The 18,431-nt window shown below is 42.2% G+C and overlaps 1 protein-coding gene across 4 annotated transcripts in view; it reads left to right on the forward strand.

The window, feature by feature from the left end:
- Positions 1-18,431, forward strand: part of STOML1 (stomatin like 1) — a 67,774-nt gene that overhangs the window by 16,329 nt on the left and 33,014 nt on the right. For 2 of the 4 annotated variants that reach the window (XM_031956634.1, XM_031956635.1), the window contains exons 5-7: positions 1,793-1,982; positions 4,961-5,182; positions 8,478-9,374. In XM_031956634.1, coding sequence (XP_031812494.1) covers positions 1,793-1,982; positions 4,961-5,182; positions 8,478-8,671 — 606 coding nt within the window. In that variant the 3' untranslated portion in view covers positions 8,672-9,374. Of the gene's footprint in view, positions 1-1,792; positions 1,983-4,960; positions 5,183-8,477; positions 9,375-18,431 lie in introns of those variants that run through there. The other 2 variants (XM_031956636.1, XM_031956637.1) reach the window with 1 other exon arrangement.

Here is an 18,431-nt window from a genome sequence, read left to right on the forward strand (position 1 = left end):
TCGTGCACATACAGGTCCCTTTCCCTTCTTTATGATCTCTTTGGGATATAAGCCCAGTAGTAACACTGCTGGATCAAAGGGTATGCACAGTTTGATAACTTTTTGAGCATAGTTCCAAACTGCTCTCCAGAATGGTTGGATTCACTCACAACTCCACCAACAATGCATCAATGTCCCAGTTTTCCCACATCCCCGCCAACAATCATCATTATTTTTTCCTGTCATCTTAGCCAATCTCACAGGTGTGTAGTGGTATCTTAGAGTTGTCTTAATTTGCATTTCTCTGATTAATAATGACTTAGCTCCACCTATTTCACAAGGACTTTGGGGAAGACATGATGAGATAGAAAATGAACAGGAAAATGCTAACATCAAAGGGAAGCCTGAGGGAGTGTTTCTGCTGCAGTTGGAATAAGTCCATTTTCTATGGGAAGTGATCAGAGTCCTGGGGTTAGAAGTGACCCATGGGGGTCATCCCTATTCTCCCATTTCTTGGCTTCAAGCACGATTGTACCCGCTCTATGATTGTTGCTGACTTCCTCTCTCAAGTCTCAGATTTAATTTTCTACTTCCATGGCCATGATAGTGTAGGGGTGTCTGCCCCCTCTGAAAGCAAGTCCTTAAGTGTAGTCTGTTGGAATTATCAAAGACAGACAGAGAGGACAGAGAGATGGGAAGGGGAAAGAGGGAAGAGAGAGAGACAGACACAGAGAGAGAGAGAGAGAGAGAGACAGAGAGAGACAGAGAGAAGACAGGGAGGGAGGATGAACAGAGAGAGAGAGAGATCAAGGCAGGGTCAGGGAGCCAGGACTCCTTCTGCTGTAGCAGTGGTCATTGGGTCCCATGTTAAACTCCCCTTATGTGTACTTACACATATGTGTACATTGCCCCAGGGGTTCCTTCAGCTTTATTTGGAAACATAGAGGCCGTTCTTCCATAACTGGGATCTCTGACTGGGACCTCTTCTTAGATAGTGTGTGGTCCATAAAGAGTCAGACTGAATTTCCGATACTCCTGAGGGGGAACACTGGCTCAGAAAAAGGCTCCTCACCTGTAGGGGCTGGGGGGGGCAGGTTTCCTGACCCTCAGAGTTTTGATCTCCTAAGGATCCTTCTCTGTCCTTTCCTAAAGGGCTGGGGAGAGTGAAACAGGGACAGGCTGGATGGAAGGTTCTCATGGGAGGGGCCAAGCCCCTGACCCTCATTTTACCAGGGTATCGTCAGGGCTGATGGCCATGGCTGTATGTCACACTGTACGGCACTTTTTATCCCATCACCTCACTTAAAGCTCCCACATCCTTCTGTGAGGAAAGGGGGTAGGGACTGTGATTCCCATTTTACAGATGTGGAAACTGAGACCCCGTGAGGAGAAGGGATTTGTGGGACAGTAGCAAGCTCAAGGCAAGAGCCAGGTCTCTTGATTCCTAGCCTAAGGCTTTTTTCACCCTCCCGATCCCAAATTTTGGTGAGAATCAGAACATTTTCATTATACAACTCATCAAAATAAAATGAATCTGTGCCCACGAGCACTTTCTGAGGAAGCGGGTTGGGTTTATGGGACGCTTCTCCAGGGCTGGCTGAGACCGGGGTGTCCTGATGCTCCACGGCTGGAGATCCCGTGTGAATTCCCTCTGAGCGAGCCCGCAGCTTCCCCTGGGCGACGGGCAGGGCCGGCTTGGTGCCCAGGGACGAGACAAAGTACACGATTATCCCCCAACTTCCCCTTTATCCCGGTTGCTACCAACCCCACCTTCTTTCTTCCCCTCCCGTCCTCTGCCCATTCTGCCCTTCAGCTGGAGATCAACGACATGACCAAGGTGTGGGGCCTGGAAGTGGACCGAGTGGAGCTGACGGTGGAGGCCGTGCTGCAGGCGCCCCCGGAGACCCCCGCTCTGCCTGGCCTGGACAGCGCCATCCAGCAGCTGGCGCTCCACTTCTTCGGGGCCGGCAGCAGCGGGCACGCTCCTGGGACAACCGAGACAGGTGGGGAGGCTTTAACAGTGATCCAGTCCCCAAACATCCGGGTACAGCCACGGATGTGCAAAATAAACTTATGCTTGTGGTGAGCAGGGAATGAATAAGGAAAAAGCGAGGTAGAAAGTGAGGGGGCAAAGGAGAGCTGTGGGCCGAGTGTTCTTGGGCCAGCAGTGAGAGGTGGTGGTCTGGAAGGATCAATGGATCAGTCGTCAATCGATTGGGTGTCTATTGGGTGTCTGCTCCCAGGGAGCTTTCCTTCCAGTAGGGAAGAGACTGGTACATATCTAAACAACAGAGGCATGAAAGTAAAGTGAATACGTGCAAATAGTTGCTGATTAACTAATTCACCAAGTAGTTAATTAAGTTTGGTGGGAGGAAGGGGATGGATCCAGAAAAGGCTTCCCATAGAAGTCTGTATCTTAAAGGAAGAGAGACAATGAGGCAGCTTTTTAGGCACAGGCTTTGGCAGCTGGAGACAGAGAGAGACGGGAGGGAGAGACCCAGGAGGGGGCCGTGGTGGACTGAGAGTGTGGCAGGGGGAGGGGAGACAATGAGCAGGGAAGGAGGGCGGGCCAGCATGTACAGGGCTTTCAAAGCTAAAGCAGGATTTTTCCTTTCTCTGAGAGGCTTTTGGAAGCTGCTGGAGTCTATTGAGTGGAGAATTATGTAGTCAGATCGGCGCTTAAGGAAAATTACTTGAGCAGCCATTGTGGGGGGATGGGTTGGGGAGGTGAACGTCTTTAAGCAGAGAGATGTATGAGGAGGCGGGCGCAGCCATGGGGGCGAAGGGAGATGGCGGTCTGAAGTGAGAAGGATGCTAGATGGGAGAGAGAGTGTCAGGAGGGAAGGGAAGGGACTGGATACAGGGGAGAGGAGGAGCTTCGGGTAATGCCAGATTTGTGAACCCGGGAGCCCAGAAGGACGCCTGTTTCCTTCCTGTAGTAATTGGTGATTTAGGGATGAAGCTTGGGGGGAAGACTTGGGTTAGAACCCAGAACATCCAAGGGTTTTAGCAGGTAGAGGGAACAGAATGGGAAGGGCGGGGTAGAATCAAACAATCAAAGAAGGCCTTGAATGCCCAGCTAAGATGGCTGTATTTTATTTCACAGACAATAGGGAACCCATAGAAGATTTTTGAATAACAGCAGATAGGTAGGGGAGGGAAAAAAGGAAGGAGTGACAATGGTCAGGGGTTAGGAGGATTATATTAGTAGCTGGGAACGATGCGCTGGGGAGGGAAGAGCTCACAATTTCAGTGTGGAGGCTGTTCCAATAGTCCAAGTAAGAAATGATGAGGGACCAGAAAACATGGATATAAGAGAAAAGAGCTCTTGAGCTGGATGGAGGATTAAAGACATTGGGTCCAACCCTTTCATTTTATAGATGAGAAAATGGAAGCAAAGAAGTGAAGTATCTTTTGCATGTTCACCCCACCAGTGTCAGAGCTGGTGTCAGTCAGGTAGGATTTGAACTCAATTCTCCTGGTACCAGATGAAGCTCTATAAACTGCCCTTTCAACCGTGTTGGAGTAAAATCAAAAAGTCTTAGCAGCCAGATGTTTGGGGATAGATGAGAAACTTCAGCCCATCCCAGAATTCTTCATGCAGGTAGAGAGGAAAGCAACAAAAGTAATGAAGATAGTGAGAAAGGGTCATTGCAGGGAATTAGACTGGAAGGAGAAGAAGAGTTGTCCCCTAAGCTAAGCAACCACGTCCTGGAGCGATCATCTTCTGTCCAGTCACATTTTTGTGGCTCAGATGTAGGAAAAGACGGTACCGGGGCAAGGAACGGGCTTTATCCTGCAAAGCCCCAGAGGACAGAGACAGGACCTGGGGGGAAGGGAGGGAGATTCCAGCTCAGCATAACAACTACCCAATGGGACTTGCCTTGGGAGTGAGCCGGCTCCCTGTCTCTCCAAGGTCTGGTTATCCACCAGTCAGGGAGGTCCGGAAGGGATTGTGCATTGGGAGAAAGATCGGAGCCCATGGTCTCTAAAGACTGTCCTGTGATTCTTCTAGGAATCTTTAAGCTTTTGAGGATGGCGTCTCTGAGGTCATGCTCTACTTCCCTCCGCTTCCTCTTGCCTTCTCCCAAATTTTTATCTGTAGTTTTTTGGGACCCCCAAAGAGAGTTTGACTTCATAAACCGTCCCCTTTGTCAATAACTTTCTGCCCCTCATCTCTTACTTTGGGCAATTTCCACTGGGCTCTTGATTTTCAAAAGATGGGCCAGTAGAAAATGTTGCTAGGGGATACTGAAGTTGAAATATTGAGATAGGAAATAAAGGGGCTGGGAAAGGCAATCTGAGGTAGGGTTGGCAGACCTTCCAGAATAAAAAAATCAGTTCAGAGGATGGATGAGCTTTCTTTTAAAGAGTCATCCTTTTGATGGGGGAGACATGCAAAGTCCATCTTGGGACCCTCGTTTTCTTGAAACTAGGCCTGATAAGGAGACCGATTGGTGGAAGGGAGGGAGGGAGGGAGGAGGGAAGAAAGGAGGAAGGAAGAAGGAAGGAAGGAAGGAGGAATGAAGAAGGAAGGTAGGTAGGTTGATTTAGGAGCTCTCAGATAAAGAAGTCTCTGCTGATGAAGGTTGGTACCTTCTCTATGATAGCTAGTCTTAGAGTTGCTCAGAGTACTGAGTAAGAAGGAAATTTGTACAGTCACTAAATGTTGGTCTAGTCTTCCTGACTTGGAGGCTCCTTTCTCTCTTCATTACCCCGAGTTGTTTGGTGAGAAATAGAAGGCCTAAGATAATATGACCATAGTTAGCCTTTACCCAGCCCCTTAAGGACTTTGCAAAGCCCTTTAGCTCTGTTATCTCATTTAACCCTCACTACAACTGGCTGTAGGTGACTGTTGGTTAATAGGTTTCTAAGGTTCCTTCCAGCACTGAGGTTCTGCAATTCTGGGCTGGGTCAGCAATCGGCGAACACAACCATCTGCTCACTCTTCTCTCCCGTATCTGATTTTTCTGCTTATTAGACACCATGGAGATAGTGAATGAAGTAGAAGGGTCGCCCCCCTCTGCCAACAACCCAACTGGCAATGGCAGCACGGAGAAAAGGCCAACGGTGGAGGAGCTGCTGGCCGCCGTGGAGCTGTTTCTATCTGAAGCTTTGGTCAGCCAAGTCCAAGCGTGCTACCAGTTTAACATCTTCCTGCCTACCAGTGCCCATAACACCTACTTCATTGATCTCACCACAGGTAGAGGTGCCCTTCCAAATTACTCTTGAATCTTGATTTTTCCATTTGGGGACTGTCTGCTCTACAATCCATCCATTTCAGAGATGATTTTGGAGTTGGATAATTTTTTTTTGCCACTTCTGCCCTTTTATGACCCCAGGAGATGCTGGATCTGTCAGGATAGTGTAGTCAAATGGAGTTTGGGAAGTTAGGAAATTCGGTTCCATTGAATGAACAGCGTATTAAGAGCCTCCTTTGTAGCAGGCATGTACTGGGCAGTAGAGAGATGACATGTGGATGAGTTTGGGTGTCTCTTACTCTGTTCTTGCAAAGGTGAATAGGAAGGAATCGGAGATTATCCATTGTTTTAGGTTGTCTATGTCTCTGGATAATGGAGAGTTGGCTGCATTTAGAGTCAAATAAGAGACTATATATGAAGTGCTTGGCAGATCTTTTTTTAATTTTTAATTTTTATTTTAAGTTTTCCTTATTTCTTCTTTCTTTGTTTCTTTTTTTTCTCCCTCCCTTCCTCCCTTCCTCCCTTCCTCCCTTCCTCCCTTCCTTCCTTCCTTTCTTCCTAACTTCCTTCTTTCCTTCCTTCCTTCCTTCCTTCCTTCCTTCCTTCCTTCCTTCCTTCCTTCCTTCCTTCCTTCCGTCTGTGCTTGGCAGATCTTAAAGAACCACATAGGAAATGTTATCATTTAGTAGTTTCAGTTGTGTCCTACTCTTTGTGAACATCGGGTTTTCTTGGCAAAGATACTGGTGTGGTCCGCCATTTCCTCCTTTAGCCTATTTTACAGATGACCAAACTGAGGGATTTGCTCGGGATCATACAGCTAGTAAGTATCTGAAGCCAGATTTGAATTTGGTTCTTCCTGACTCCAGGCTTGGTGCTCTATCTACTGCACTAGCTAGCTGCCACACAAATAATAGCCATTATTATTTATTCATTCACTACCAAAATATTTATAAAAGCCAATGGATAAGTAGGTCCCCAAAGGAAGTCTCCCAAATTGTATGATGATTGGCCAGAAGTCTTTTGGATTCCATCTAAGGCCTCTGAGACCTAGAGAAAGCAATGCCAACAACAACTATGATGATAACAATAGTCCATAGAACTTTAAATATAAAGGGAAAATAGCAGAACATCAGTTTGTCTAAATTCTTTTAGAAAAGACAAGAAGGTAATGATCTGAATAATGTCTGCGTTCTATAGCTCCCAGCTGGTGGCTCAGTGACTAGAGCAGCAGGACTGAAATGAGGGAGACTAGAAAAACTCACTAGTTGTGGGACCCTGAGCTGGTCACTTCCTTGCTGGTTTCCCCTCCGCTGTGAAGTGGAGACCATGATAGCACCCGCCTGTCTGCGTTACTGTTCGGATCAAGGGAAATAATATTTATAAAGCACTTAGCACAGTGCTTGGAAAACAGTAGGCTCTTAATAAATGCACATTTCCTTCCTTCTTTCCACATTTGGGTCACAAAAAGCTTTACACACATTGTCTCACTTTGTCTCCTAGTAAACTCTTGAGGTTCAGATCTCATTTATCCTGTGAGAAAGGATGCAATGGGGAAAAACACAAAGAAACTAAGTTCTCAAATAGCCCAGGGTTCATAGATTTATCAATGAAAGAGAATTTAGGGGGCCTACTCCAACCTCCTCATTATAGAAGAAGACTATGAGGAACTGACAGTAATGAGAGTTAGAATTTGAACCCAGGACCTCGGGCTCAGGTTTTGATTGCTACATGGCCCTGCTGCCTCTATGGACTGAAAGGGTACCTTGGGGGAAGTACTGGCTTTGAAGTTAGATGATCTGGTTCTAGATTCTGCCTCAGATGCTTAACCAGCTGATCTTAAATTGGATGTGAAACCTCTGCAAGTTTTCTTCTCTTGGAAATGAGGGAGTTGGGCTAGATGGCCTCAGCCACCCTGCTTCCTTCCGGATCCAAATTATTGATTACTTCAATCCCTAGGAGCTCTTAGAGACAGACACCCTCACTCCTGACAGAGGTTAAGGGATTTCCTGAAAATCGCCCATTAAAGGCCATAGCTTGAATTTGAACCCAGGTCTTCTCACGCCAAATCCTCTTTCCAGCACTTAGCATAGCACCTGACACATAAGTGCTTAACTGCCTACTTCAAGAAGAACAAAATAATAATAATAATAATAATAAAGCACTTTGCCATTTTCAAAGCCCTTTCAAATGTGATAATACTTGTAAGTGCTTAGCCCATGGCGGGCACTTAGTAAATGCTTATTTCCTTCTGTCTCCATTTTCTTACCACAGTCATGTGAGGTAGGAAAGTGGGAAGAGATTTCATGATAAAACTGAAATACATAGTGAGTGAATTAGCTGCAAAGCCAAGAGATACATTGATAGTCTGACCATTGCATATATATATTATATATGTGTGTGTGTTTATATAGGTATGTATATAGATATATATATCCATTAACTTAAACATTTTTTAAATTTTAAATTGTATCCTTCCTTCCTGCCCCTCCCCAATCTATTGAGAAAGCAGGGAATATACTCTTAATTATACATGTGCTATCATATAAAACCATTTGCATATTAGCTATATTATTAAAAATATATATATAAGCAAGAAACCTAAAAAAATAAAAAATTAATATGCTTCAGTCTGCACTGAGAATTCATCAGTTACCTCTCTGGAGAAGAATTTTTTAATAATAATTTTTATGATAATAGCTTTTTATTTTCAAAATACCTGCAAGGATAGTTTCCAGCATTCACCCTTACAAAAGCTTGTGTTCCAAATTTTTCTTCCTCCCTTCCCCAGACAGCAAACAATCCGATATAGGTGAAACATGTACAATTCTTCTAAATATATGAGTAGTATTTTTTAGCATCGTTCTTTTGGAATTGTCTTGGCTCATTGCCTTGATCAGAACAGCCAAGTCTTCCACAATTGATTATCACACAGTATTCCTGTCACTGTGTACAATGATCTGGTTCTGTTCATTTCCCTTTGTATCAGTTCATCTCTGCAGTTGTCCTGCCCGTCAGTTCTTGGAGCACGCAGATACTCCATCCCAGGCCTACAGCACAACTCCAGCCATTCCCCAACTGATGAGCTGCCCCTTAATTCCCATTCGTTGCCACCATACAAAGAGCTGTTACATTTTTGTACCTGCGGCTCCTTTTCCTTTTAATCTTCATCTCTTTGCGACCTACCAGTGCTGCTTGGGCCCTTTGGGCGCAGGTCCAGGTTGCTCTCCAGAAGGCCCGGGCTGACCCGAGCTCTGGAAGTCTTTCTAACGGTGCCCCCGCTTCTCCTTTGTCCTCCAGGGAGCGGGAAGATCGGGCGCGGGGCGCCTGAAGGCAGCCCAGACGTGGTTTTGGAAATGACCGAGGCCGACCTGCTAGCCCTGTTTTCGGGGGAACTGCGGCCCCTCGGAGCCTACATGAGCGGGCGGCTGAAGGTGAAGGGGGATTTGAACGTGGCCATGAAGCTGGAGCTGCTCCTGAAAGCCATGGGGTAGCGGAGGAGCACTGAGGTCTGCCTCTGTCCCCTGCGCAAGTCCCCAGCCCCCCGATGCGCTTGCTGGCTCCTTCTTCAGTGGATAAAATGGCACTGGGAAAGGGGACGGTTCCCGCCCTCTCCTGCTCTGGTTCTCCCGCCTTCCTCACCCGGTTTCATTCTTGTGATGTTTCTCCTGGGGCTCAGGCCTGTGCCGGGGACACCACGGAGCCCGAGAAGCCCAATGGTGCCCTCCAGGGACTCCTGCCGTACTGTGGAGACAGGACCCCCCTGGGCAGCCCCGGGAGTATGGCTGGGCGACCTATAACCCAACGCTGCTGGGAACCTTGTGTGGCAGGAGGTTAGCAGGACGGCAGTAACTCCTGCAGTCGTGGGGAGAGCTTCAGCTGGACCTTGGAGGAGGAGGAGGAGGAAGAAGAAGAGGGGAACACTGCCAGCTCAGCCCAGGAAGACAGGCCTCCTACAACCAATGGAATCCAGAAGGGGACTAGGGACAGAAGCTGGGGGCCCTGGCAACGCCTTAGAGCGGGGAGAAGGGGCTGGCCCCTTCCCCAGCAGGTCTGCAGCCTCTTGGGACTGAGGGGTGTCTGTCTTCCCCATGCTGCATGTGATGGGGAGGTGGGGAGGTGGGGCACGTTTACAGATCCTGGCTCTAGACGGAATTGTGTTTGTTTGTGTTTTAAATTAAAAGACTAAAAAACTGATTTGTGTGTTTAAGCTCGAGACAGAAAGGCAGATTCTGCGGAGGAATCCCAGAGCCTGCCCAGCTAGTTAAAAATCGCCTGTGTTTACAAATAGAGTATGAGTCCCGGGTTCTCCTGCCATTGTTGGGAGTAAGGGAGTGAAAAATTCAGGAAAATCACAGATTCCAGTCTCTCTCCTCTGGGCCTGATCGGCTCCTGTCTTCCCCAAGGAGGGGAATAGTTTAGAAAAGTGGAAAAATCCCAGGACCAGGAGCCGTGGAATCCCAGCTCTGTTGGCAAACTTACCAGCTGGATCTTCCCCTTTAATACTCTACAACTTAGCTCTAAGGATCTCAGATCTTCTTGGGCTACCTGCCCCTCCAGATGGAGAAGCGGACCTTGGGAAGGAAGAGCCTCGCCCCAAGTGATAACTCTGGTTAAGGAGCACGGCCTACACTTATGACTCCTAACCCAGCGGCCCTTTCCAGAAGGGCAAAAATTCACCTCTGCCCCAAGTCTCAAAGAACATGTCTTTGGCAAGTGGGGGAACGAACAAGAAGCAGGATGTGGTTCAGGAAGGAGCCTGGTTTAGGGGAACTACGACAGGGGTTACATCACTCAAGAGTTTCAGTTTCTGAAAAATAAGAAAGAGTGGGGAGAGAAGCAGAAGTGAAAGGAACCAAAGTGACAAAACCACTTTTGTCAGCTGTGGAGGTTGGGGGAGGGCAGTTTAGGGCTTTTTGGAAGGTGGCCAGCCTGTCCTTACAGGGAAAAGTGAAGCTCCCTTCCCTTTCTTTCCACCAGATATGGAGTAGTGCATCCCCAAGGTGTGTCCCTACCTTTCTGAACTTTAGCTTTCATCTTTTAAGCTGACCAAATACCAAATGCGCAATCATATAGGGCATTATTTTTATTCACCAAACAAAAGAAATTGGAAAACATTTTTTTAAAAACACATTTTTAATTCTTATTTTGTATTTTTTTTTTGTGATGTTAGCATGTGCCTGAGCATTCTTGCCACAGCCATACTTTCACTTTTCATTTGGATACAAAGCTAGGGAGACTGGGATCCAAGTCTTCCTGAATGACTGGGAGCAGGTCATTAACTTCTCTGTGCCCTGTAACTCTCTGAATCATAGATGGGTTCACAGTTTGCATCAGTAGAGGGAATCTGTACACTGAGGGTTCCTTTTATGGATGAAATAGATCTGAACCCTCCTCTTCTATCCTGAAAAAGATAAAATTTTAAACCTAAATTGGACAGATAGATTTTTTATTATTTTTTTTAATTGAGAGCTTGAATAAAAACAGGCAGTTAAATAGCTTGAGGCTTGAGTAGATCTTGAGAATCAGAATGAAATGTTTAAATCCTGCCTCATACATTTACTAGTCGTATGATACTAGAGAAATCACAATTTCTCTAAACTTCAGTTTTCTTATCTGTAAAATGAAGGGTTATGTTTGGTTTTGAATGCAGCATTTCAGGAAGGATATTGATGTTATAAGATATCCAGAGGAGGCCTTGCAGTAGGCCTGTCACTTAAGTGGGATTGTTAAGCTTGAGGAGGCAAAGGAGCTCCTTAAATGCAAAGCCACATGTGGGGATAGGGCGTGCCATCTTGGTAAAGCACTGAACTTTATTATTGTCTACATCCACTATAAGAACCTAAATCCCATTCAGTTGCTTAATTCTTGCCTGTTCTGTAGGGACCTAAAGTTTAATCTTATCATCATATTTAGTGTTTTTAGTGGGAGAAACAGTAGTTTCTTAAAACAGATCAGTAAACTTAATGCTGATCCTTATTAAGATATTAAAATGGAATTAGCAGTCTTATGAGACCTGGATGCAAGTCCCCATTTAATTAAACCCAAGTTATCAGTCTTCCCTCCCCGTTTCCCCTCCCCTCTCTCATTTCAGTTCATTTGAAAAATAAGGGGAGAAACTGGAAGGTTTCTTTCTAAATAGCATTCCATTCTAGCTGAAGCAACCTTATTTTCTCTTCTGTTAGAGATTGCTAGAGGATTTCTTGCTTATACCAAGGCTTTTGAATTTTTGAATACTTTTGAATTTGGGTGCCTCCCGGTAGGTCCATTTTATACTCACATTAAACCCCAACCAGATTCACCAGGTTTACCAGTTGAACCATATTTAGGTTCACTTCTCTGTCTTCCCAACAGAAACAACGTTCACACCAAAGGGATTCTCTGCTGCCTCCTTCCTGGCAACAAAGCCCGAGAATTTTTGCTCTTATGTTTGCCATGATGGACAGTCTAGCTGTAACCATGGAGACTCATTCAAAATCTTAAACACGACTTTGGGGTGGTTTTTGGATGGCTGTGACCTTGGCTGCTCAGCCTGCTTGTATGAAGGGTGTATTCCATTAGCTTCCTTGCAAGATTGTGGCAGTCCTTGCCGGTCTTCCTCCTGTCCCTGGGCAGCAACAATGCTGAATTTCATCCTGGCTAATAATCACAGAAATCTATTTTGTCCTTTATTACAAAGCCATCTTGTGAGACAAACTGCGGGTTTAGTTGCTTCTTTTTGTAGTTTGAGGCTCAGACAAGCTCAAGGCCTTCCTCATGGTCACACATCCACGCATCAGAGCTGAGACTGCAAATCTAGTACTCTTGGACCTATACCATGATACCCTCAATAAGGGGCCATGATGGTAGCCACCTTCCCCATTTCCTCTCTATGGCAGATTCTCTCTGGGAATTACAACACATAGACATCCATACAGACATAAATATGTAATTGTGCACATGCTGACTCCATTAGAATATGAGCTTCTTAAGGACAGACCCATACTTTTTTCCCTTTTCTTTGTGTTCCTGGATCTTAACATAGTGCCTGGCATTTAAAAATATTGATAATTCAATTTAATAATATTGATGATTGATTGAAAATCTTCTTGTAGGAGGTAGCAGTTAAAACTGAATCTGAAGGGATCTAAGAATTCTAAAAGGTGGAGGGATAAAAGGAAGGCATTTCAGGTTTGTGCAGCTGACAAAAGCATAGAGGTGGTAGATGGAGTAATGAACTGGAGGGAGCAAACAGCTTATTTGTGATGTAGAAGAGTTGAATGGAAGTGATAAGGACTGTCTGAAAAGTTTGACTGGAGCCAAATTGTGAATAAATACTAAAAGCAGGGGTGTACAATGAAGAATACAGTCCCCACAATATACTTGATTCAGAGCTGTTTTTTGTATTTATTTATTTTTATTAAAGCTTTTTATTTTCAAAACATATGCATGGATAATTTTCAATATTGACCCTTGCAAAACCTTGTGCTCCAAATTTTCCTCTCTTCCCCCACCCCCCTCCCTAGATAGCAAGTAATCCAATATATGTTAAATGTGGTAAAAATATATGTTAAATCCAATATATGCATACATAGTTATACAATACAAAAATACATACAAAATAAGATCAAAAAGGGAAAAAAGTGAGAAAGAAAACAAAATGCAAGCAAACAACAACAAAAAGAGAGAAAATGCTATGTTGTGATCCACACTCAGTTGCCACAGTCCTTTCTCTCCCTATAGACAGAGCTGATTGTTTAGGAGGGCTCCCCACCTAAGAGGAACCAACAGATTATGAGCATGCCCTGGAGTTACAAGGCCTTTCATAAATCCTGTCAGTGGTTCTCAAACTCCTTTTCTCAGTATCTTTATGGTATTAACAACTATTGAGAATATGTCCAAAGAGTTTTTGTTTATATGGCTTACATAATAGATACCATAAATAGAAAAAAAAAAACCAATTTTGAATTTGTAGACCCTCTGAAAGGATTTCAGAGACCCTCCAGGATTCACTGCACCACACTTTGAGAACCACTGTATCTAGATGTTCAAAAAAGGGTCCTGGGAAGTAGAGGAGCACATAAGGGGAAGGCTGAGGCCTTGGTCTTTCCCCCAAACCCCTCCCTCTTAATCTAATCAAAATCACCATGATTTTGTATATAGTCCATAACTTGCCTTTCCTATTTTTTTCACTTCGTAAATTTTTTCAGTTACATGTAAAGTTAGTTTTCAATATTCATTTTTGTAAGATTTTAGAAGATTTTGATTTCCAAACTTTTTTCTCCCTCCCTGTCTTATCTGTCTTCAAGGCAGCAAACAATCTGATATAGGTTGTATATAGTCATTTCAAACATATTTCCACATGAGTCATGTTGGCAAGGAAATCAGAACAAAAAGGAAAAACCATAAGAAAGAAAAAAACAGGTGAAAATAATATGCTTAAATCCATACTCAGTCTTTATAGCTCTTTTTTTCTGGATATAGATATGTGTGGTTCAGACAGCATTTAATAAAAAAGCTGGAGAGATCTCTAGAAGCAAAGCAAAGTTTATTATACGATCTCTCGAGAATTGGGCATCCCACCCATCAAGCAGACAATCAAAGGGAGGAAGCACCGTAGGGAGCAGGGTCAATACTTTTTATCTTTAATGCAAATACCCCCTCCCACCACTGACCCTCATCCTTATGGACTGAGGATCTTACATTCTTAAAGAGGGAACTACCCAAGAAATTGAACTTGATCAATAAGTACATAATTGCCCATATTTGACCTAAACAGAAAGACACTGATATCATAGGAGGATAACAAGGGGACTTAAGTATGCCCTTAGGGGATAGCAGGGAGGGAACTTAAGTATGCCCTTGACTTGATGCTTAAAAGTCCTTCAGGCCTACTCCAACTTTGAAATAGATGAAACCTTACTCGATTTTCACAACTGTCTTGAAAGATCTCACCTCATCTCATTCAGATAGCATTTTTCATCCCAAATCTATGGGGATTGTCTTGAATCTCTGTATTGCTGAAAAGAACTAAGTCTTATCATAGCTGATCACCACATCTTGTTGCTGTTACATCTCCTCTCTGCACTCACTTCAGTAGTATCAGTTCACATAACCCTCTCCAGACTTTTCTGATATCAATCTACTCAACATTTCTTGTAGCACAATAGTATCCCATTACATTCATATACCACAATTTGCTTTAGCCATTCTCCATTTGATGGTATTCCCTCAATTTCCAATTCCTTGTCACCACAAAAAGAGCTGTTATAAATATTTTTGGTCTATAATTTTTTTTCTCTGAGCTCTTCTTACTTTAGATATCAGCATTATATTTGTGTCATAAAATGAATTTGACAAGACTTCTTCTTTGTCTATTTTCCCAAATAGTTTGTATAGGATTAGAATTAATTCCTTTTAAAATGCTTGGTAGAATTCACTTGTAAATCTTTCTGATCCTGGAAATTTATTCTTAGGGAATTCATTAATGATGTGTCCATTTCTTTTTCTAAAATGGGGTTAAATATTATTTCATCTTCTGTTAATCTGGGAAATTTATATTTCTGTAAATATTTGTCCATTTAAATTAGATTGTCAGACTTATTGGCATACAATTTGCAAAATAGCCCCTAATTATCACTTTAACTTCCCTTTCACTGGTAGCAAGTTTACCCTTTCCATTTTTGATACTGATAATTTGTTTTCTTTCCTTTTTCCAATCAAATTAACCAGACATTTACTTGTTTTATTAATTTTTTCATAAAACCAACTCTTAGTTTTATTTATTAGTTCACTTTTTTACTTTCAATTTTTATTAATCTCTCCTTTGATTTTTAAAATTTAATTTATATTTAGTATTTTTTTAGTTGAATGCTCAATTCATTGATCTCTTTCTCTCTTTTATTCACATAAGCATTTAGAGATATGAAATTTAGAGATATGAAAAACTGTTTTGACTGCATCCCAGAAGTTTTAGTATGTTGTTTCATTACTGTCATTCTCTTGGATGAAATGATCAATTATTTCCATGGTTTCTTGTTTGACTCACTCATTCTTTAGGTTTGGATTATTTAGTTTCTGATTAATTTTGGGTTTATTTTTCCACGGTTCTTTGTTACACATAATTTTTATTGCATCATGATCTGAAAAGGATGCGTTTAATATTTCTGTCTTTTTGCATTTTGTTGTGCCACAGTTCTCTTTCACATTTAACAGAAACATTTTCAAAAGGACAAGGAACAACTATGGGCAAAACCTCAGGATACAATCAATTAAACTTAGACAGAATACCCAATTCTACAGAAAAGAATCTGAAAGATTCAAACCTTTAGAAACATCCCTACCAAATTATAGATCAATTAACTTACAATCAGGCTTATCTCTTGAAATCTTTTGCCAAAGCCAACCCTCTGCAGAAAGAGGCTGGAACACACTTAGTGTATGGGGGGATTCCAGGTGGCCTTCCTTCCCTGCTCCACCTCCCAAGAATCAGGGGGAGGGAAGGCAGCTAACCTGCCCCCCAGGCTAACTATAGTAGCTGGAGTAGCAGAGAGCATTGGGGGCCAGTTTAAGACAAAAGATCCCTACCCCGCCCAATCTTTAAAGTAGCAAAAAGTAATAGTTTGGGGGTAGGGCGGATTTCACCTGACTGCCCTTCCCCGTGGACTCTTCCTAAACTCCCACTTGGTTAAGTGTCAAAGGTTTTAGAAAAGTCAGACCCTAATTGGAGACACTGACCCCTTTCAAGTAAGTTACAGAACTTCACTCCAACAAGTTCTTAAGAAAGGCAAAGTTAAAATTATTTCCACAATTTAAAACTGCCCAAAAGAATACTCAGAACACACGTATACATATATTGTATTTAACTTATACTTTAACATGTATTGGTCAACCTGCCATCTAGGGGAGGGCGTGGGGGGAAGGAGGGGAAAAATTGGAACAAAAGGTTTTTGCAAGGGTCAATGCTGAAAAATTACCCAGCATATATCTTGTAAATAAAAAAGCTATAATTTAAAAAAATACTCAGAGCAAATCTGGCCTGCAAAGGCAACAGTAACTTTAAAATCATCCTAAAATTTCTAATCAGATGTTTTCTCCAGCCAGAGTTCAAAGCAATCAGCATAAACTCCTTTTGTTCTCCAGAGGCCTTATCTAGGGCAGCTCCCTTCAAGCCCGGCCTAAATTTAAACTACCTGAAAGTGTCCACTTTTTTTTAAGTTTAAAATCCCAAGTAAATTTTAACTAATTCCCAAATTTCTTCCAATTTACAGAGCTCTGAACCAAAGTCACAAACAAGTGACAGACAAACAGCACATCAAACATATCAGCACGACTGCATGACTGTGCAGCCAAAAACATGAAACAAAACATTTTAACACAGACCAGGGGCTATCTGGAAATTGAAGCTAGCCCTGAGGGAAGTTATCAGTTGTCCCTCCAAACAGAGGTTTTTTGGTTTTTTTTGTTTTTTTTTTAGTCATATGGTGTCTTTAAAAAGACACCCAAATTTATAGTCTGGAATGCCCAGAGTTGTGCCAACTGGCACACAGATGTGTCTTAGACACCAAGGTAGGGTCTCCTGCATCCAGAAGACCCTACTCTCAGAATTTGTGCCCGTCAGCATTTCATAATCTGGGAATCCAGATGCTAGCATATAGACAGACAGAATAGTACCCCAAAAAGTACTCAGACAGACTTACTCTCTTGTGGCCCAAATGGGGGTATCTACCATCAGGCTGTTGTGGCTGGAAACTGCTCTGGAAAAAAAAAATCCAGGGGGCCCAGCCTCTCCAAGCCATCCTGAGGTCATTTGAAGAGCCTCTGAAAATAATATTTTTTTTGTCTTGTTGAAAATGTTGGTTATGGACAATATGTAATTTGGAATATTTGTCTATGTATTGGGTATTTTTAAAAGCAAACTGATTTGTATGTGTGGAAACATCTACTTAGATATGAAAGAAGTAAACTTACTGAGACAGATTCTTCCTGTTATAAATATAAGGTTGTGGTAAATATCTGTTTAGGATATGCCTGCAACTTGGTTAATAGAATTTGTTATTAGAAGTAAAATTATTTGGATTTATGGTTAATACTATTTGAGAGTTTTAAAGCTCCACCCTCTGACAGTTAGTGAGATGATTCACAGGAGTAAAAATAATAATAAATAATTAATAATAAATAAATTTTATTCAATTTATATTTTAATTTAATTTATTTAATTGAACTAATAAATGTTATTTAATAATAAATAAATAATAAATGATAAAAATAAAATTTTAAAAATAGCTTTAATTTTATCTGTTTTGTTGAAAGTTAAGTTTTAACTGCTTATGTTATGGTTGTGAACCTGCCTTTTTTCCTCCTGTAACTAATTTCTATGATCAGAGGAATGGTCAATATAAACTGTTAATGCCATTCAGTTATGTCATACCTTGCTATTTCCAACCTGGTTATGTGTTATACCTGGTTATCTGGAATCATTATCTTGGTCATCTATCTGTTACTGAATATTTCTGTCTGTACAAGATATTCAAGTTTTTAAAGGTTTCTAAATGAGAGAGCAAAAAACTAACTGCCATTTTATCTATTAGGAAGCTGCTGGCCAATTCATACTGGTCTCTTCACATTTTGTGTCAGTCTGTTCTAACCTTCATTTGTTAGCTTTGTGGTTTTTGTTCTGGATTTTGGTCAAAATTACAGGTATTGACTTGCTTCTGAGACACGGATGGGCCCATCTAGGGCGCTGGCAGCATGGCAGCTTCTGAGACACAGGATGGGTCCATCCCTCTCCTCTCAGGGCTCCTGATGTAACTGGGACTGATTTTGGGGAGTGGAAAAGTGATTGAATTATTGTTAAAATTTTAACTGCATCACTGTGTTTAAGGTTTGTTAAAACTGTAACTATTGCTGTATGTTTGAGGGATTTTAGGAACCTTACCATACTGGTCTGTTATGTATAAGAATTTTGATTCACTCTTGGGATTTATATGTGGAATGGTCATTTGATAATTTATTTTCTATGTAAAAAAGGGAAGTAATTTGTTTTTTTTTTTTTTTTGTTTTGTTTTGTTTTTTTTGTTTGTTTTTTATTATTATTATTTAATGGCCTTTTATTTACAGGTTATATGTATGGGTAACTTTACAGCATTGACAATTGCCAAACCTCTTGTTCCAATTTTTCACCTCTTACCCCCCACCCCTCCCTAGATGGCAGGATGACCAGTAGATGTTAAATATATTAAAATATAAATTAGATACACAATAAGTATACATGAT

Source organism: Sarcophilus harrisii, chromosome 2 (genome assembly GCF_902635505.1).
Source record: "Sarcophilus harrisii chromosome 2, mSarHar1.11, whole genome shotgun sequence".
Classification (NCBI taxonomy): Eukaryota; Metazoa; Chordata; class Mammalia; order Dasyuromorphia; family Dasyuridae; genus Sarcophilus; species Sarcophilus harrisii.